Raw genomic sequence first — 19,122 nt, 5'->3', positions numbered from 1 at the left:
ATCAACTGTTCGCTTAAGAATTAGAGGGGCTTCGCAACCACGCTTAGTAGAGAGACTTATACAAAAACTATAAGCCATATCTGCGGACTCTAGCTTACGCGCTACAGCGTTCATAATGTTCCAAAAAATGCTACTTTTTTCAGCGTATAAGCAACTCCAGTACATTCTTTGCCGAAAAATTTTATATTTCTTTCAGCATAAGATAGCATTTCATTCCATTACTAAAGGAATAATTATTCAGGCGATTTCCATGTTCATTAATAAAGGCATGCCCTAACGATGCGTCCACTCACCGATGCGTAGATTCGTTAAATGTTCTGTGTTAGAAACTCCTCTGAATCTTCTTGAAAAAGCGAAGAATTTATGGGTCACTTAAAACTCTCGTAATGTCAAAGTTTCAGGCCCTAAATATCGCTAGAAAGTCCTTTTGTAGTAAAATTGCATTTAAAAACAGCTCTTCGCTGAAGTTAAATTTACGGCTTCAGATATGTTGTGCATTCAACGTGTCTTCGAATTCGACTGCGACGCTCTCGTGCCGATTATCAAGCTAGAATGTGAGTTCTGCACAGAAATGGTCCCTATTAGATTTTTTGCGACGTGTAAGTTCTACATGAACTCGAATTTCGAAAGGTATCACAAGCCAGAATGTCACTCCACACTTCGATTTGTATTTTCTAATGACTGCATTTTTTTACTACCACCTACATCTGGAAAGCAAGACTGCATCTTTCAGCCTACGAACACACGCTCTAGAAAATATATTTGCTTTTCACATTGAAACAATTGAATCCATTACGACAACCTTAAGCATTTGTCAATTCGAGCAATGCAAAGCTACCTATCACCTAAAAAACGAGTATGGCACTTTTGCTCACCACAGAAAAGTTTGTGTTCGTTTTTTTTTCAATATTTTAATTTATTAGCCGCACTTCACCTTCAATATATTGTTTTATCATGTGCTGAGTGTTTGAATAAGTTTGTTGAGAACGAGTGGTGGCAATTATCTTTTCCACTACTGAGCCAGTGGAAAAAATATTTGCCTCCAAGTCACCGCAAGTACATGAGATTTACACCAATTTGTGTAGTTAGAAGGCTTTGGTTTCACAAGAATAAACAGATTCTATCCCACTCAAAATTTTTAACTTGATCAGTATCCACTCCACACTATGTGTTTTGAAGTTCATTTAAAGAACTGCATAGGATGGAAGCTCATCGCAACCCGCAATAGCCTGCTGTTTAGTGGCAGCACAACTGAGACTATAAAGAGTTGGTCTTGCTTAAAACTGAAGGTTTTCGCTGAGGGCGTGATGGTACATCAGTCAAACTGTTTTTGACAAAGAATATCGCAGCCCTCAGAAATGGAGTGCATTCACATGATCGTTTCTTCTTTATAGGCCTCATTAGCGTTTTCTGCACGACTTTACACGTTAAATGATAGCGTTATCGTCCTCGAAAAAATTTACTACCCTGCTCAGCTTAGATACAACAGGAATGACCATTAGGCCACGAAAAAATAGCTAATAAACCTTCCGTTTTGCACTTTTCAGGCCACTACTTGCTCCTTTATACCAACGTTACAGCATCTCGAAGAACTGGCCGCGCCACCATAGCGTCACCGAGAATCAGAAACACCAGCAAATTTTGCACACTACACTTCTGGTATAACTACATCCAGAATGGTGAGCGCCTCCTCTTGTCTTTCATACCACTACTGCAATATGACAAAAAGATAAGAACAATATGCCAGACAACAGCCGTACACACAGAATATTTTTTCTAGGAAGCTTCGAAGTTACTACTGCATTCGTTCTCGTTTCTTCGATGTTCTTTATTGCTGCATACAAGATGATGCTGGGTTCTAATAATCGCAAATATAATAAATAAATCTGTACAAACTATTCACTTAAAATGGTCACAAGCGCTGCGAGTGGCTGCGACACGTGTCTGCGACACGTGTCTCACGATGTCGTTCCCCTCAAAGCAAAGTCAGCGGCCCTTTTTACATTTCCAAAACACGAACACAAAAATCAACTATCCCTCCCTCTTTGAACAAGTTTAGCATGAATAAAGTGGTGAGCTAGTCAGAGGCTTTGAAAACTAGCGGCAAATTTAACCCAAGGTTTCATACAGTATAAGATGGTCTCAATTTGGGGCATGGGCCGTACTGCTGACTATTTGTAGATCACACCTGTGAGCTCTGACTCATTTCCCTGTCTGTTGTAAGGTACATAAAGTAAATGGTAAAGGTACTTCTCGGCGTGCACCATCTAGTGGCTGGCCACGTCTTGCTTTAAAATTGTAAACTCTTGACCAGCTGCTCGAATTCATTGACCTCACGTTTATCTACAACCAGTTAACGCTCTATAAGTAATTAAAGTAACCACTAACGCTTCTTCTTTGTCTATACAAGAATAAAAGCTGTGCGTATGTTTAGAAAATTGAACAAAGCTGTGCTGTTCTCAGAGAACAGCGTGATTAAATGGTCTAAAACCAGGGGTAACTCATGAGATAAACTGGCGGTAGTACGAACGCAGAGTAAGTCCTGTTAACTGTGAGTCTCTGTAGCAGGGTTGCGCTCCCTAGCAGTACCCGCAAAAACAGGCACTGCGTAGTTCGCATTCTACTTAGAGATGCATTTGTAGCCTTTAAGATTACTAGTCGAAACAAATGCAACGAAGTATATTCGAGCGTTCGTTGCGGCAAATTTATCTTCGGTGGCTCCTTTGAGACTTTTACTCCTCCCCTGCTCAAAGCTCTAGTTCTGATGCAGCATCAGATTCAACATGGCGCGCCTTGATCCCTGAGGTCAGGCTAATGGTAGCATAAGAGAATGAGAAAGAAGATAACGATGGATCTCGCAAATCTTAAGCTATTCTGGCGGCTGTCACGCCCACTACCTTTGGAACCGACATCAAAGTTGTTTTCCTAAAAGCTACTGAAGCGTGCCCCCTTCAACACGTAATAAAGATTTGCATTTCAGAAGCTGTACTAAAGTTAATAACAAACAACTCGGAAATTTATTTTTGCTGGCGAATTAGGCGAAATATAACGATATTCCAGCCATATGAAATCGACTATCCATTGCGCTGCAGTAGCGTTTGCCTGCGTAATGCACACCGGTTTATAAAAGCATTGCTCCTGTTTTGTTGGCGGCTGTGAATGTAGTACCTTGTCTTCGGTAGCACAACGCACGCATAACAGGCGCATACTAACGCACAGGCTCAATACAACAAGAACTCTGCCCAGCGTATCGCATCGCAACTAATTTTTTCGAATTTCTTAAGTTTTTTGTTTTCTTTTTTCACTCGCAGGATCTTCCGCCAACGTTGACCTGGATATGCATGTCGCTGGCTACACGTTTCCGGTTTGGACTCTAAATGCTTTGACCAAGATGCCGGATGAAGGTGTCTGGAATGAAGCTATTGTGGATGTAGGACGGTATACCGGGGCTGTCAGTGTAAGTCGTGAAAGAATTTTTTTTTGTAGCAATGATGGCCGTATGGTGATAATATCCGTGCTAAACCGTTTGACCACCGGCATCAAACTAGTACGAGAGAAAAGAAAACAGCCGCGAGTACTTTACAGCTCTATCTAGTGTTATTGACGAAGGTTTGAGTCTGAAAGCGCATCTAGGGCAGAGAATGGACATTCTCAATATTGTGTCTGTACTGGCGATGAAATTGACGTGAACGCTATTAGACAGCGAGACGAGTTGGGGTGAAAATCAGCATGCTTACAGTTGTTACTGTTCACCACAAAAGAAGAGGGAGGGGGCTGGAAAAAGTTTTCATTCGTCTTTGCAACGTTTCGCTGCGCTGCAGAACTACTGAGGAAAAGGTTTACTCGGCGACTATTACTCTTAGCAGCTTTTGCGCTGGGTATTCACTGTAATTTTCTCACGCTGCCGAAGCTCAAACTTCAAGGAAAATTGTAGAAGACAGGAAAGAAATCAGCATCAGGCTAATGTTGATGATGATGATGGTAACGACGACTGAAGGCTGGTAAACACGACTGTGTCGGTGTTCCTAATCCCTAAGTTTTGCGGCCCAAGAGATGTGCCCTGTGAAGTTGTGGTACAGTAGTGCTATCACTATGGCGAATTAGTAACGGTAACATCCACATACAGTGAATATCGTGCATTGGAAAAAAATGGTCGAATTAATGTCGGGTCGCTACATAGCATCAAAGCATGAAATACCGTAGACTGGTATTCTTTTTTTCATGTCCTGAATGGCAACTATTATGTAGATACTATGAAACACATCTCATGAGATGTTATTTCTCCGTAAAGAACGAAACATTAAAAAGAGATCAAACCACTAAACTAGAGAACCGATTTCTTCAAGTATTCTTTTTTAGTTCAGTCTATGGACGAGTGGAACAAGCTGCCAAATGAAATTGTCTTCGTTACAGAACCAGTACCGTTTGAAAGTGGTTTGGCAAAGTACTTGCTAGCGGTATGATAATTTTCAAGTATGCTGTAACCAACACTAGTTATCCGCGCACTTGTTGAATCGTGATTTATTACTCTTCTATATTTATTAAAAGTCTATAGCTATTTGCTTGTGAAGCACTGTGTATTGTGCATCCTGTATGTTAAAACTGCAAGCACCAGTGAATGGCACAGTTTTATTGAATTTCCCTTATTTTTCCTTTTTAAAATGTGTTATAAGTTTTATTGTATACATCTTGCAACTCCTGTCCTGGCTTAGACTGTCAGTATGAATAAAATAAAATAATAACCCAGTGTAAATGAAAAGGAAGAAATGGGCTTGCCCTGGGTAGACAACCGAACACAGCACTGTTCAGGTATTAGAATGGATTTGAAGACTCGGGAAACGAACGCCCCAGCTGATAGAGAAAGAGATGAGATTAACGAATTTTATTCGATGTAGCCGTTGATGACGCAAGATGGGAATAACAAGTGCCCACTGCTGGGACATTTCTCCTGGGTGTTCTAGCTAACTTTATCCACGGTTTAAAAATATGCCGACGCATTATAAAATGATGCGGCCAAATGCATATTGCGTGGCTATTGTGTGGAGCAAGTCAGTTAACTTTTGTATTCTGTTTACTTGCGTAATTAGCATAAATTATTTAATAAACCTCGCATGCAACGAAGTTAGGCGAAAAGTTCAAAAGAGGAAGCTGTAGAGCGGTGCTCAAGCGTCCGACAGAACAGTGTCTATCCCTCTATCTATTACGTATTAGTTTTTTTTTCCGCTCACAGCAGATGACCACTAGATAAAAAGAGCTACAACGAGACACACCCACTTGCTAGCCGCGATTAGTGCTCTCGAACGTTCTGCGTACAAACTAGCCGTTCATTAGACAGTTCTAGCAGTTCTAGCGTAGCGTTTTTACAGTCAGCGGAGAGGAGTGGACGAGCGCAGACACCACTGCGCATGCGCACGTCGCTTAGCCGGCCAGCGTTTTTACGGAGCGAAGCTTAGGCCCGCTTGGAAGCCCTCTCCAGCGGAGCGATGGGCAGCGCGCATGGAGGCTAGAACGCAACACTTACCAAATAATTAACTAAGAACACAGAATCTACCTTTCTTAAGCAGTTTCAGCGCATTATTAACAGGCATAATTTATATTCCTTTCAGTCTAACTCGAATTGTGACCGATAGGTGGAGCAGCAGAACAAGCGACTCTAGGGTGCCTCGATGAGCGACTCTAGTCCGCTCGAGAAGACGGGCGATCCGCCCGGCTAAAACTCTTTTCTCGCGCGCCTCTCCGCTGGTGTATCCGCTCGCCCGCTCCGCCCCGCTGGCCGTAGAAACGCTCAGCTAAAACTGCCTATTTAGCCTGGCGTGCTGACGCTTGAAAGATGACAGGGCAGCGACGCAGGCGCTGGCTGAGCCATTTACTGCGTTTCAAGAAGGCGACAAGCAGACGCACCCCTTATCGCTCGCACTGGCATAAATGGACAGCCAGCTTCTGCGTCGCTGCCCTGTCATCTTTCAAGCGCAACCTCTCCGGGCTAAATGATCTGTTCGATTATAGACAGCATATTTCAGAGCAGTGCAATCGCGGCGCGTAAGCGGGCATGGCACGTGGTATTCTCCGCATTTCGCGGGCGTCTGCAGTGAGCGCAAAAAACATACGTAATAGACGAAAGGTTAGAAACTGGGCAATTGGACGTTTCATGGATCGGTCTACAACTTTCTGATTGGGTTTTTTTCTCTTAACTTCGTTGCTAGCGAATTTGGTTCATTACTCACGGCTAACTATGCACTTAACAGAATAAAAATATAGTATGACTTTCTCCATACTATGAGAAGCAACATCTATTCAGTCCCGTTGAGTTAGAGGGCCTCGGCATATGTTTAAACCCTGGCTTAAGTTTAGCTGCGACACCCTGTATATGGCGCAAGGGCATCTGTGGCCAAAAGGCACCGCGAAACAGGGTGTTTTCGTCTGCTAAAGGTGCCGTAAAATACCCTAATTGGAAAGCATTCCTCCCTAAAGTAGCCTAGCACCAGGCCAGGGGAAAGCTTGTACCCACTGTATCACCCATGGGTACGCAGCTGCACTGGAGATCGAACCCCGCATCTACCACATGCGACCAGAGTTTCAGTGTTTATCACGGCTACTGTCATTTTATGCAAGCCGACGAATAGTGATAAACTAATTAATTTCCGTAGTTAGACAGCCATGAGACTCCCTTTATAGCAAACGGCATCAATGGAAAATGTACGCACTCGGCTTATCTGCTAGCCAATGTACATAATGTCAAGGAGGGTATGCTGGCGCACCTACGTTCCCAGTCCTCACCACTAGTAAGAATGTGGCTTTCGTGGTAAGGAGGACTGCATGAGCCCAGCTCCCGTGGCCTACAGAGAGGGTGTGGTCACTGGTTGAGGTAGGGGAGCGGTGGCTTACATTGAGTTAAACTTGTTCGTTTGCTGCGACGGAGGGATCTGGAACTATTTCCGCGCTCTCTTATGTTTACCTATTTTACGTTTTTCGAAAACAACGTTCGAGTAGTTGATGCCAGATATTAGAAGATTGGGTGCAGAGAAAACAAAGGCAGGAATGAAGGCCGAAGAAGTTCGCAGATTGCGGACACTCACGGTTTACGATTCCCTGTGCGCGCACTGTTTTCACTGCCGGAAGCGTAGCACGTGAGGCGCCTTTAATAGACACCGCTGTGTGGCGCTGCCGTCGTTTTGCACGCCCCCCCCCCCCCTCCCCCCCATATTTTCGCTGCGTATTGGAAAAAAAAAATTACCGACGATTACGTTACTTCCTAATGCGAAATTTGAGCGCAGCAAATAAGCTGTTTCACCTTTTCGATAGATTGAGGCAAAGAAATCGAGCAACACATGTATGCGCTATCACAGAATTTTTTTTTATTTTTCACACGTATTCCTTTAACAAAGACTCCACTAACAGTTCTTGACAGTCATGAAGGAAGCTTTGTGGTCGGAGAAATAGACTGATATATGTTCGACTTGGTACACCAATGCTTGATTCTCAAAGACGAGATTTATACAAGTGCCTCGCGAGGTTGTCACAGCCGTGGGACGCGTTACGAGCGAGAGGAACGGGATGTTCTCCCGCATAAGTGTTAGGAAATTGCTGTGTGTCTTTATGTCAACATTAAAGTCCCCCACTACTAACATCGGTGTGGATCGATGGACGGTTAATGCGAGTTGCAGGAAGTGCACGACGTCTTTCGTGAGTGCGGTAGGGGCGAAGTAGGCAGCTACTACCAGCAAGCCGTTGGGCAACTTTGCGGCGCACAGTTCGCCAACTTCATGTGACGTGCCAAACATTTCGACTGGTATTGCAGAGAGACCTGTGCGCAAGTAGATAGCGACTCCCGCCGCTCTGTTGTGGTTTCTGCGAGCAGCACAGCAGTATAGGAAATGTATGATTTCGAGAGGCTCTTCGGGATCCATCCAGGTTTCAGCAAAGCAAAGTACAGAGGAATGGCGCAGAATGTGATCGTGGTGTACGTCCTTGGCATGTGCGGCAAGGGAGCGTACGTTAAGAATGTGGTTATGAATGATGAATCAAGTGCTGCCAGCGAATGACGCGTCCATTGGCTGTCTGCGTGTGTTACTGATGTGTGGTTAACATGTTAAGCTTCGCCTGTAAGAGTGGAACGCGACAGCGTCTTGCAACGCTGCCAGGGAGTCCACAGAACGCCATCGCCAATTCGGCTGTACGCCTTGCTGGACAGTAAATTCATTTTTTGAGGAAAGGAAATGTATCTCTCTCGCATATCTGGGTGGACACCTGCACCTCGCCGTAAGGGAAAGGGGGAAGATGGGAGTGAACGAAGACGCCGTATTAGCTAGACGCGCCTTTGTTCATTCCAAACCATTCAGCTGGCATTACGGAGTGGCTAGCGTGCTCGTATCGCACTCCGGAGACCCTGGTTCGATTCCCCAACTCGACCAATTTCGTTCTCGGTTTTATTGATTTATGCGGTCTAACTAGAAAGGTTAATTAGGCTATTTCATATTTATATTATTGTATTTCTATCCATCGTGTTCTGTCATTAACCTGTCAATTGTTGGAACTGTCTAGGATGTTCGACACAACGTATATGAAACGAGCAACGTCTTACTGAGTGGGGAAGTGCGTGGTGGTGGAGGGAACGCGGCTTCGTACTTATCTGTTTTTTTTCAGCAGCGTCTCCTTCCGCTCACGCTGTTGTCGCTGCGGCGCGCGTCTTTCTTTTCTTTTCTTCTGACCTCTTCATTCTCCTCTATATTAATTAGGCTAATTGATTAATTAAGCAATTAACTAAACTCAGTCCAACTTAGTTGCAGCGTCACTATACGATCCCTTTGATTGGTTGCATGGTTACTAGCCAAAGTACAATTGGCCCCATTTGAAATTCGCGCACTGTGACGTCACGAGCATTTCGACCAATTGAAAAGCGTGGCATTGGGGGCGGAGCTGGTTACGAGGCCGACGCCGACGCCGACGCGAAACCCAGGAACGGACGCCAAAGAGCTGCGCTCTAAAATAGCGTCGAATTGTGAGAAAGCGAGCGTTGCTAATTTCTGCGTACGCTAGATGAGTTAGTCCAAGCGCATCAGACAACACAGTATAAACACCTTGCATTCACCCTCACTTGTCGTCACATTCCAGACTACACATCATGTACGAATCGGCTTTCGCAGAGGAGGAAGCACATTCATTTGTTAACAATATTCGATTTAGCACCCCTTTTGAGACAACAGTTCCGAAAAGGCACCCAGACAGACACTTCCAGTTCAGAGATATTAAGTGGGATTGTGCGAATTTATTTATTTATTTATTTATTTATTTATTTATTTATTTATTTATTTATACAGAATACCCCTAAACGTCCTCGAGAGGGTATTACATAGGAGGGGGGGGGGCACAGGCAATTGAACAGAATAAAACAAAACCACAAATATAAAACAAACAACAAAAGCACAAATAAGACACTTTGCATGACATAAGTAAGCAAAAGAATCAAAAGAATGGCAGCGCGGCAAAGAACGAAGATTACTGCAGTATTACAATTATACAAACAGAACACTAATGCAATGAATCATTTTAGTAACATACCCTGCAAAAAAAAGGAAGCCATGAACAAATAAAATAACAATGTATGGGAAGAGTTAAGCAGTAGTTATTGAAGATATAAGTTTAAAATATTTATCAGGATCAGTGGTGGTTGCGATATGTGAAGGCAGAGTGTTCCAGTCAGATATTGTGCGTGGACAGAATGAATGCGCATAGTTCAATGTTCTGCACGTGAAACGCCTAACTTTAAAAATCGAAGGAGGCAAAGAAAAAAAGTCGTTATGAAGTGATGGATGATGATAAAGTTTATGAAAAAGTGATAGTCGTGCAATTTTGCGGTGGAGACATAAATCCTGGAGACCTGCACGTTTCTTTAAGGCTGTGATGCTGGTGTTTCGTGAATAATCGGAATAAATAAAACGAACGGCGCGGTTCTGCAATGATTCAATGTTATTTATTAGGTAAGATTGGTAAGGGTCCCAAATAGCCGAGGCATATTCAATTTTAGGTCGAATTAGAGTGGTATAGGCATGGGCACGGAGGTGAGGAGGAGCATGATTTAGCTTGTTTTAAGAGACCTAATGACCGATTAGCAGATGCAAGCATAAGGTTAATATGGTGGTTCCATGCTAAGTCTGAATGAAGGTGAAGTCCTAAGTACTTATACGTGCTGACTAGCTCGAGTGAGCTATTATTTAAAGAGTATGCTGTTTGAATTCAAGACATTCGGTTAGTAAAAGACATTAATTTAGTTTTTGAATGATTAAGTTGCATAAGCCAGGTTGAGGACCATGATGTTACTGAATCCATGTCAGATTGAAGGGATTGGCAATCGGTGTTAGAATAAATTTTGCTGTAAATTACACAATCATCAGAAAAAAGTCTGATATAGGAAGAAATGGAATCCGGTAAATCGTTGATAAATATTAGGAAAAGTAAGGGTCCAAGCACACTTCCTTGTGGGACGCCAGAGTTTACTCGGCTGAAAGACGAATTGTGGTTATTGACAGTTGTAAATTGAGACCCGGAAAAGAGAAATTCTTTAACCCATGCAATGACAAGAGGGTGAATTTTAAGCAGTGCTAGTTTCATTAATAACCGCTGGTGAGGTACTCTGTTCAAAGCTTTAGAAAAATCAAGAAATATGGAGTCTACTTGAATGCCAGCATACATCGATGAATGTATGTCTTGAATGAATCCGGCAAGTTGCGTTTCGCATGAGTAGCCTTTACGGAACCCATGTTGATATTTAAAGATAATGTTATGTTCTTCAAGATAGTTAATTACCTGCGAGTGAATTACGTGTTCAAGAAGTTTGCAAACAGTGCTAGTTAATGAAATGGCTCGGTAATTTAGTGGTGAGGAACGATCGCCAGACTTGAAAATTGGCACAACTTTAGCTAGGCGCCAGTCCAGCGGAATCACGCCTGATGATAGAGATTGTGAAAAAATAGCGGACAAGATGCGATGAATACCATCAGATGAACTTTTGAGTATTTTGTTATTAAAGCCAAGGTGATCTGATGCTGATGTTGTTTTAAGCTTCCCTAGTAAGGATAAGGATAGTCTCCACTTCCCTAGTAAGGATAAGGATAGTCTCCACTGGGCCACATTATGCCCAAAAGAATGGCTCCTTATCCTAAGTAATTAGAAGAATTTTGTTCATATTTATGTCTTATTCACATATGATATCTGCCAGCACATGTAAATGTTTGGTGTGGGAGCACCGCTAAAGAAATTTCTCTCTTCATTGAAAGGCGGTAGCCAGTATTTTCACGCCTTGTGCTTTTAAGCAAAACGCATATTTGCAGGCTTTTCAGAAATGACATGTAAAGAGCGAGCTTGAAAGAAATAATTTCCAAATACTTGCTTGCTGTAAGCAAGTGTTTCTCTTGTTGCTATTGGTTGTCTCAGAGGCCCTCAACTTTTGAATACATTGTAAAAAATGTAGAAAAATTCATAGCCAAATTTAGTAAACACATCGAAACAAGAAAATGCCTTTCCCCTTATCTTAAGCTGCTTTTTTTAAGATTAAGTATTTAGGCCTGAAATCAGATTCCGTTCCAGTTCTCTTTAACAGGCAGCCGGAATTCCCAAGGGAACCCGATGTTTGCTGTAGACCTCATAGCGTACGACGGATGCGCTCTACCAGGTAAGAAATGCATTGTTAATTATGTGTGTGTGTGTGTGTGTGTGTGTGTGTGTGTGTGTGTGTGTGTGTGTGTGTGTGTGTGTGTGTGTGTGTGTGTGTGTGTGTGTGTGCGTGCGTGCGTGCACGTGTGCGTGTGAGTGTGAGTGTGCGTGCGTGTGCGTGCGTGCGTGTGTGTAGGGGGGGAACCGGTGGGAGCCGAACCCACGACCTCCGAGTTTCGCGTCCGGTGCTCTACCAACTGAGCTGCGGCGATGGCTCTCAGATCTGCTTTCGCGGACATTTATGTTTACAACTGTGTTGACCATGACAGAGTTCATCAGCGCCGCCCACGGTCATAAGCGGCGAACGTAGTACGTCCTGAGTTACCGCTGGTAACTCAGGACGTACTACGTCCGCCGCTTATGAACGTGTAATTCTTCGCTGGGCTTGCTGGTGAATGCACTTTGAAAAACTAGCCAGGATCCATTTCTGCTGGATGTGTACCGCCTTTGCCGGCTTCTGTTCTTCAAGCTGTGCAGTATGCTTGGTCTGCCTTGCTACTGTCCTGGCGCCATTGCCGCTGGAATCAGCCGCTGCTGTTCGAGCTGGATAACAAACTCGACTTGCGTCGCTGCTTTTGGCTCTTTGAGTGCCGCCAAGTTTAGCCATTTCTCTTTCCCGTGTTGGGAAGAGAGAGAAAAACAACTTCATTGCCATAGAATGTCGAGATTTAGTGCGGGTGGGCCTGGTGTGGCCCCCAGGTGGGGCGACTTCCTAAGCCCACGAAAATTTTGAGTGCCAGTCGAGTGGTGTTGTCTGGCCCTCTGAGGAGTCTGTTTCATCCCTCTACGGAGGGAGCTGGTAGTAAGGCTTGTTCGGGCGGGTTTCTTGCGTAACCCCAGAGGATATGCGCCGGGGTGGCTATTTCTCCCTACTTACAATTTTGGCAGGCGCGGCCGTGTTCCCTGTCTGTGATGAGCGATAGTCTAGTGTGGCAAAGGATCGAGTGTGAAACTTGAGTAGTATGGTAGCTCGCTCTCTGTTTAATTCGGGGTATGGACGCGGAAATTGGCGTCTCATCTCTCTCTGGACGTTAGTAATTTGGCCAGTCTAGAGAGCTTCGTCAAGAGTGTCTGGCTCCGCGGTGCCGGCCGCCCGGTTGGTTAGGCCTGGTGTTAGTCGGTCGACTGCTTCGTTTGCAGTTTCCCGTAGGGCCGAGTACCCAGTCCAGGTGGATCTTATAGTCGGGAACGCAGCCACGAAGAATTCGTGCAGTGGGGTGGCAGATAATACTTGCCGAGTAATTTTGGGAAGCGCGCTCAGCATTCCTTGTTGCTCTTGCTTCATGGAGGAAAGGACTCGTTAGGTCTAACCTGAGGTTAGCATAGAGTTGGCAATATTGTGTGCAGCGTGAAGGTGCAGAAATTGTGCTGGGGAAAAGAATCCAAATGGTGGCGTACTGAACGCATAGCAATTCTTGTCTTGTTTTGGCAGGTAAGGAGAAAAACTGTTCGAAATTCCAATTCCGCTGCGCCAACGAGGTCTGCGTTGGAGTCGACGCTCGCTGCAACTACGTAGACGACTGTGGAGACAACAGCGATGAACACGACTGTGGTAAGTTTTGCAGATATATGAACATATTTCTGGCCCTGTGCTGATATGGACTTGTGAAGCGGAACTTTTTTAACGTTATATCTGTAATGGCAGCTAGACCGAAAGCATTGAGCCGTTCATAAGACATAGGCTACAGGTTATTTGGTTGGCATTTTCTGATGTTCATAAAAGCTCGTAACTTGCCAGGAAACAGATATAGAAACGAAGTTTCTCTTTACTGTTGCCTGACGTATAGAAAACAGCACAATCATGCGTGGCAAAACTGAAAGTTATGGTAAGATAACGTTAAGACGAACAAGGTCCCTTTCCCGGCACATGATAGAATGATCGTGCCCGAGGGAAATGCATTGAAAGTGGAGTGGTCAATGATAAAATTTACTTCAAAATTTCAGTGAAAATTATTTTCAGCCTCCAACGTCTTCTGAACACGTGTGATATCGAAGGGAAGAGCGGAGGGGGGGGGGGACGGGGCAAAACGGCTGAAAGGGCTTTCGTAAGGCTTGCATATAATGCAGAGGGCTGAGTGACGCAGAGCTGATACAACAAAGTGTGCGGAAGTTTCCGAAACAAAACAAAGGTTAAACGAAGCACGAGAAAATGCACAGGTCAAGAAACAGAGAGAAACTCAGCGCAACTCCATTTTCATTTTATTTACAGCACAAAAGGCTGAATTACGAACAAAAACAAGAGAAAAGTTATTGCGGCCAGGAAACACTAGCAATGTAAAAGAAAATAAGTGAATAAGCGTACCAACTCGAGAAAAGCATCCTTTACACATCTAATAAAAGGTCATAGCACGTTTACCCTGGTGTAACACGAGATTCACCGACAACAACTCATGTATTTATGCTTAACGATATATTGAGGCTAATAATTTGAGACCAAAATGCATATATAGGTACGGCTGTCGAGTACTCTTATTAGTTATACACACATACCCGTTCTTTGATTAGCGCTATTTTCGAGTCGCCACTGTACGCGCGCCCCGTGGCGGCACGTTCCGCAATCGCCGCCGCAGACAGAACGTGCTGCACTCCTATGCTCTTGTCATGCTCTTTCTTCTTCCCTGGTTACCACTCTCCGGATTCTTCCACTGACAGCCGCACTCCTGTTGCTCATTCCTCGCACATGCCAGACTTTCCTCCTTGCGCGGGAACTCTCGTCCTCTTTTTTCCACACAAATTCAATCGGTGTGGTGCTCCTTGCAACCACCCTTCAGTTGCTCATTCGTCTGCTGTCGCCATTCTATCTCATTTCCACAGTAACTACCACCTGCGCGGCTCCTAAGGTAACGCTCTACGGTTACGAATTCCATTGTTCTCGCCATGCCCTCCTCCTACTGTGGTAACCATCCTCGTGTTGGAGATTCCTCCGCTCTCGCTATACCCGCCTCCTTCCACGGTGGCCACCATCACTCTCCTATGCTTCCCATGGTAAAGACTTCCACCGGTTTCCCGACTACTACTATGCAACTACTTCTTCTAACTACTACTACTACTATACCACCGCGAAACCCAGGAGCGGACACTGAAAAGCTGTCGCAGTGAAATCACTCAAGGCTCATGATAAGTGCACAATGCATTTCTGAGGGACCGTATAAGCAGTTCAAAATTCAATACTGTCGGTATTTGTACCCTACCACCCGGCGGCTGTACGCTGTCTTCATGCATGGTAACTGCGACAGTAATCTTTTTGAAGAAAGGGCACTTCCATGCGGCGTTTGGGAAATTTAATTCCTGACCGCAATTTTCCTCGATGTTAATAGCCTCAACTCTTATCTGGCGCATGAATGATCGGAGTGTTTGGAAGGGCCAAGGGCTTCGCAGTTTTTGGCTCAAAGCCCCGCCGTGGTGAGATTTTCATATTGCGCACTGGAGATCATTTCAGTGATTTCCTACTTTCTTAAAGGGCTGCTCAAATTCCTTCTACTGGGAGTAAGAAGAGCCTAAGGAGTGACAGATATGTTTGCTACATTTTTATATCTATCTTATCTAACGCCTAAAACAATGGTGAATAACAATTACCACCTTCCTTTTCGTTCTCAACTCGTACATGACAGCGACCTAGAAAAAAATATTACAGGTCTCTACTACTCTTCGGCTGAAAGTATGTCATCCTGCTGTATTTGTTTACTCGAGGTTAGCGCGCTGGCTTCCCCGCATATGTGCTTCATCTGCTTTGGCTACAAACCTCGGCATGTCATGAATTCGATGGCTGCGCTAGCGAAGCGACACATGCTGTTTGAGAAGACAGCGCAGTAAATCGGAAATACAATGCTAGTTTCTGACATCCTGAGCACAATTTTCACATGAACCTGCACATAAATGACTACTTTTTGCTCTAGATAACAATGGCCTTTGAAAACAAGGGCTGCAGTCCGGGCCATCTAGAGCACCTGTTTTGGTAAATACAGTGCGTGGTATTTCATTGCGTGTCGCACGAGATTTCAAGGCAAGATTCTTGCAAAAACCGCAGTTGATGTTGCCGTGAGCCACGGAAAGAGAAATTTTTGAGATTTGTTTGAAAAACTTTAGGGTATTTTTGAGGGCTTGCACCCTCCGAAGAAGTTAATAGTATTTTACTGAACGTTATCCACGTGTTTTGTAGCCAACATAAAAATCGTTTCACACGCCCTTTACCAGACCATGAGTTTGATTTTCTTAAAGAATAAGTCAAAATTCGATAACGGTAACTCAAGCCAAGCAGCTAGTCGGAACCCGTACACTCTACTCTCCACCATATTTGTAAAACTACCCTAGGCAACTCGGGATGTGCTGCCATTGCAGCAGTCTAGACCCCGAACTAACAGTGAACTTGACGAAGGAATGAGCCGGATTGAGCGAAAAGAGGCTAAGAAATGTTATAGTTCAACGTAGGGCAAGAACTTAACGAAGCTAGCTTGCAGCGCCTGTTGGTACCTTGCCAGCCAAAGCTAAATAGCCGTTGAAAAAGAAAACTGGGCTCCGCACTCCAGAAATGAAGCAGTTACTGTAATTCCACTGAAAAAGTACGCATCTCTCTGGCCGCTCTCCAGCTCAGTCAGATAGTAAGGGCACTATCTGACTCTATGGTGAATGAATGCACTCATTTCTATGCGAACTCAAAAAAAAAAAAAACTAGTCGCAAGTGAGCGAGTGAGCGCTCGTGTGTACTTTTTTCCTCTTCTCGTCTATGTCTATTCGTGGCGAATTCTAACTACGAACTCGCACCAGCCGTGCCAGTTCATCGTCCTCTTGGAATGTCGAATCAAGCTGAAAAAAGTTTGACCAGCAGCCAAAAGCATTTTCTTTCGAACGGTCGAATCTTCAAAATGCACAAGCAATTTTTTCCCAAGTTTCTTGTTCTCCGGTATGAAAAAAAAAAAAAAAATTTAATTGTCCACACATTGAAATTTCATAATATTACAACCAATGACTCTTTAGGAAGACGCAGTTGGTATATCTGTACACTTGTACTCCCTTTACGGAGTACAAGTAAAGATAAGAGTAAGTAGTAAGTAAGGAGTAAGAAGAGAAGTAAGGAGTAAAGATAATTTCATTAAAGACCCACAGCTTCACTCTGCAGTCTGTTATATTCCTTAACATTAACTGGTTTAGAAAGAAAGACATTTTGAAGAAGTCACTTGTCGTCGGGCCGCGGTGGCCCAGTGGTTATGGTGCTCCGCTGCTGAACTGAAAGACGCGGGTTCGATGCCGACCACGGCGGTCCAATTTCGATGGAGGCGAAACGCTGCAAGCTCGTGTACTCTGCGATGTAAGCGCAGGCTAAATGCCCCCGGAGGTTTAAATTATCCTTGACCTTCCACTACAGCGTCCCTCATAGCCTCAGTCACTTTGGGACGTTAAGCCCCATAAGCCAAACCAAACCAGTTTTCGTTGCGAATTTACGAAGCTTAAAATCATGGCCAACACGGCTGGATTTATAAAAAGGTTATTTCGCATACTTTTCATGTTCAGCGCGAACACATTAATAATAATTGGCATGAAAAAACTTCAGATGCAACTTCTTTTAGCGCGTGTGCCCGAATTCCCAGTTCAGTGCTTTTTTTCTCCAGGATGCACTGTACTGGACGCCAGGTATGGCAGATACAAAACCAGAGACAATGTTCTCGAGCATCTCTAACTCATTTATGCTTATTTTTAGCAGTGGGCTGATCCCAGACCATACGCTCTTACTGCAGAATCGAACTCACATGATTCTTGTACAGATTGTCCAGATAGGTCAATGGAAAGTACTTGCATTTCGGAGAACGAAATCCCAAGATTTCACAGGTTTAGCAGAGACAGAATCGACGTGCCTTCCTTTATTTTCTTTTTTGGAGCTGTAGAAGTGGAAAAACGAGAAAATATCCCAATTCTGTTCGGGCTAAAATTAAAGCCAGAAGGAGGGCTTCAATTGAACTTGTATATGCGAAGCAGGGCTGTAAAAGCGATAACTGCTGAACTCGCAGGCGACTTACGGCTTGGCTGTAACTTCGACACTTCCTTCTGTGACTGGGTGCCCCAGGCACCTTCAGAAGGAACAAAGAAGTGGAGCTTGGGCCCAACGTCATCGTTCCTTGTAATGGCGCCGACGCGAGATCACACAACGGGAACCCCGGAAGGTAAGCCACCAATAGTGGTACCCAACAATTCAAAACAAAAGCAAGCAAACAAGAAAACAGCTCGGCAGATAACTGTTGCTCGACGCTGAGTTTGCTTTGGAAAGGAACTGTTGCTTCCTTTAGTTTCCAATTCAGGGGAAAATGTTTCAATCAAGGAGAGTACGTTCCAACCTTACGAACACGTGATATATTACCGTTTTTTTCTGTGTTCCCTACTTTTGCTTGCTATATGTCAGCTTGCATAGGTACGCGTGAGATTTTCGGCAAACTGAATATACACGTGTTGGTAGCACACAATATCTACACCTCTAAATAAGTTTGCTGCTTCTTTTCGCGTGTATGGCCAAAGCGTTTACTTTTCTGTTCACTCGACCTTCTATCCCAGTCAGTGTTGGTACTTCACAAATAACACGGTTATCATACTAACAACCAAAGATGCGTTGCTTCTTACCAGATCGCTCGTGCAAAAAAGAAAATCGCGTTTTCCTTTCAAAATATATTATTCCCATTCCTTGAGACTTCCACCGGACTATCCTGAAGGCAATAAATTGTGTTGATAGCAGTATAAATTGGAAGCATGAACAGAGACAAAGAAGAAAGATGCTTCAAAAGGAATCCGCCAGAATTTATGATTGGTGCAAAATAGTGTCAGTTAAACTGTTAGTTCCTGTAGTACCTTCAAGCTGTAGACACCTGTTAAATGAGCCGAAATTGCGCGTACTCAATCTTCGCAAAAGATAAATTCAGATGTACTAAAAGAAAGGAGCACTCAAACTATTCAGTTCATTTCCTTCCCAATGAGGATGCTCTTTAAGTCTCATTCCCGGCTTATTCTAGACGCATTTGTATAGCAATTAGGAGTGTAATGTTGAGGGAAGACCACAGAAGCAGTAGTCGAAACTTTACCAGCCAAGTGTTTCTCCTAGAGTGGAAGAGTGGAGTAGAAGAGATTAGCACATTACTCTATTGCCTGGTATCCCGAGCGACGGCATTGTGGTTATAGTGCTCGGCTGCTGAAGCCCAGACTGCTAAGTTCTGAGATATTGCCACTCATTGTCCTCATGCATACAATACCTTTCAATACTCTTTTCCCGCGCCAGCTGTTCAAACTCTCCTACGCTGCGAGATAGTTTAGGTTTCAGAACGTAATGCCTGACAGATGCAGGAGTCTATGGCAGCGGATTTGTCCGTTTGTTGCAACCCAACACGCGGACGTTGTCACAAATATGTCTTCAAGCAAGAAAATGAATTTGTGGTA

The 19,122-nt window shown here is 44.1% G+C and overlaps 1 protein-coding gene across 3 annotated transcripts in view; it reads left to right on the top strand.

Moving 5' to 3' along the window:
• The window catches only part of LOC149370516 (MAM and LDL-receptor class A domain-containing protein 1-like), a 197,706-nt gene that overhangs the window by 121,153 nt on the left and 57,431 nt on the right, over positions 1 to 19,122 (top strand). For all 3 annotated transcript variants that reach the window (XR_016285828.1, XM_089562058.1, XM_089562069.1), the window contains 5 exons: positions 1,548 to 1,679; positions 3,312 to 3,457; positions 11,584 to 11,668; positions 13,142 to 13,261; positions 17,712 to 17,864. Coding sequence is in view for 2 of the 3 variants with exons in the window: in XM_089562058.1 (XP_089418184.1) it covers positions 1,548 to 1,679; positions 3,312 to 3,457; positions 11,584 to 11,668; positions 13,142 to 13,261; positions 17,712 to 17,864 (636 nt within the window). In the remaining variant the exon portion in view is untranslated. The remainder of the gene's footprint in view (positions 1 to 1,547; positions 1,680 to 3,311; positions 3,458 to 11,583; positions 11,669 to 13,141; positions 13,262 to 17,711; positions 17,865 to 19,122) is intronic.

This window comes from Amblyomma mixtum, chromosome 1 (assembly GCF_055824585.1).
Source record: "Amblyomma mixtum isolate Tamu chromosome 1, ASM5582458v1, whole genome shotgun sequence".
NCBI lineage: Eukaryota > Metazoa > Arthropoda > Arachnida > Ixodida > Ixodidae > Amblyomma > Amblyomma mixtum.
The sequence above is the reverse complement of the archived record's forward strand: the minus strand, read 5'-3'. Positions and strand labels throughout refer to the sequence as shown.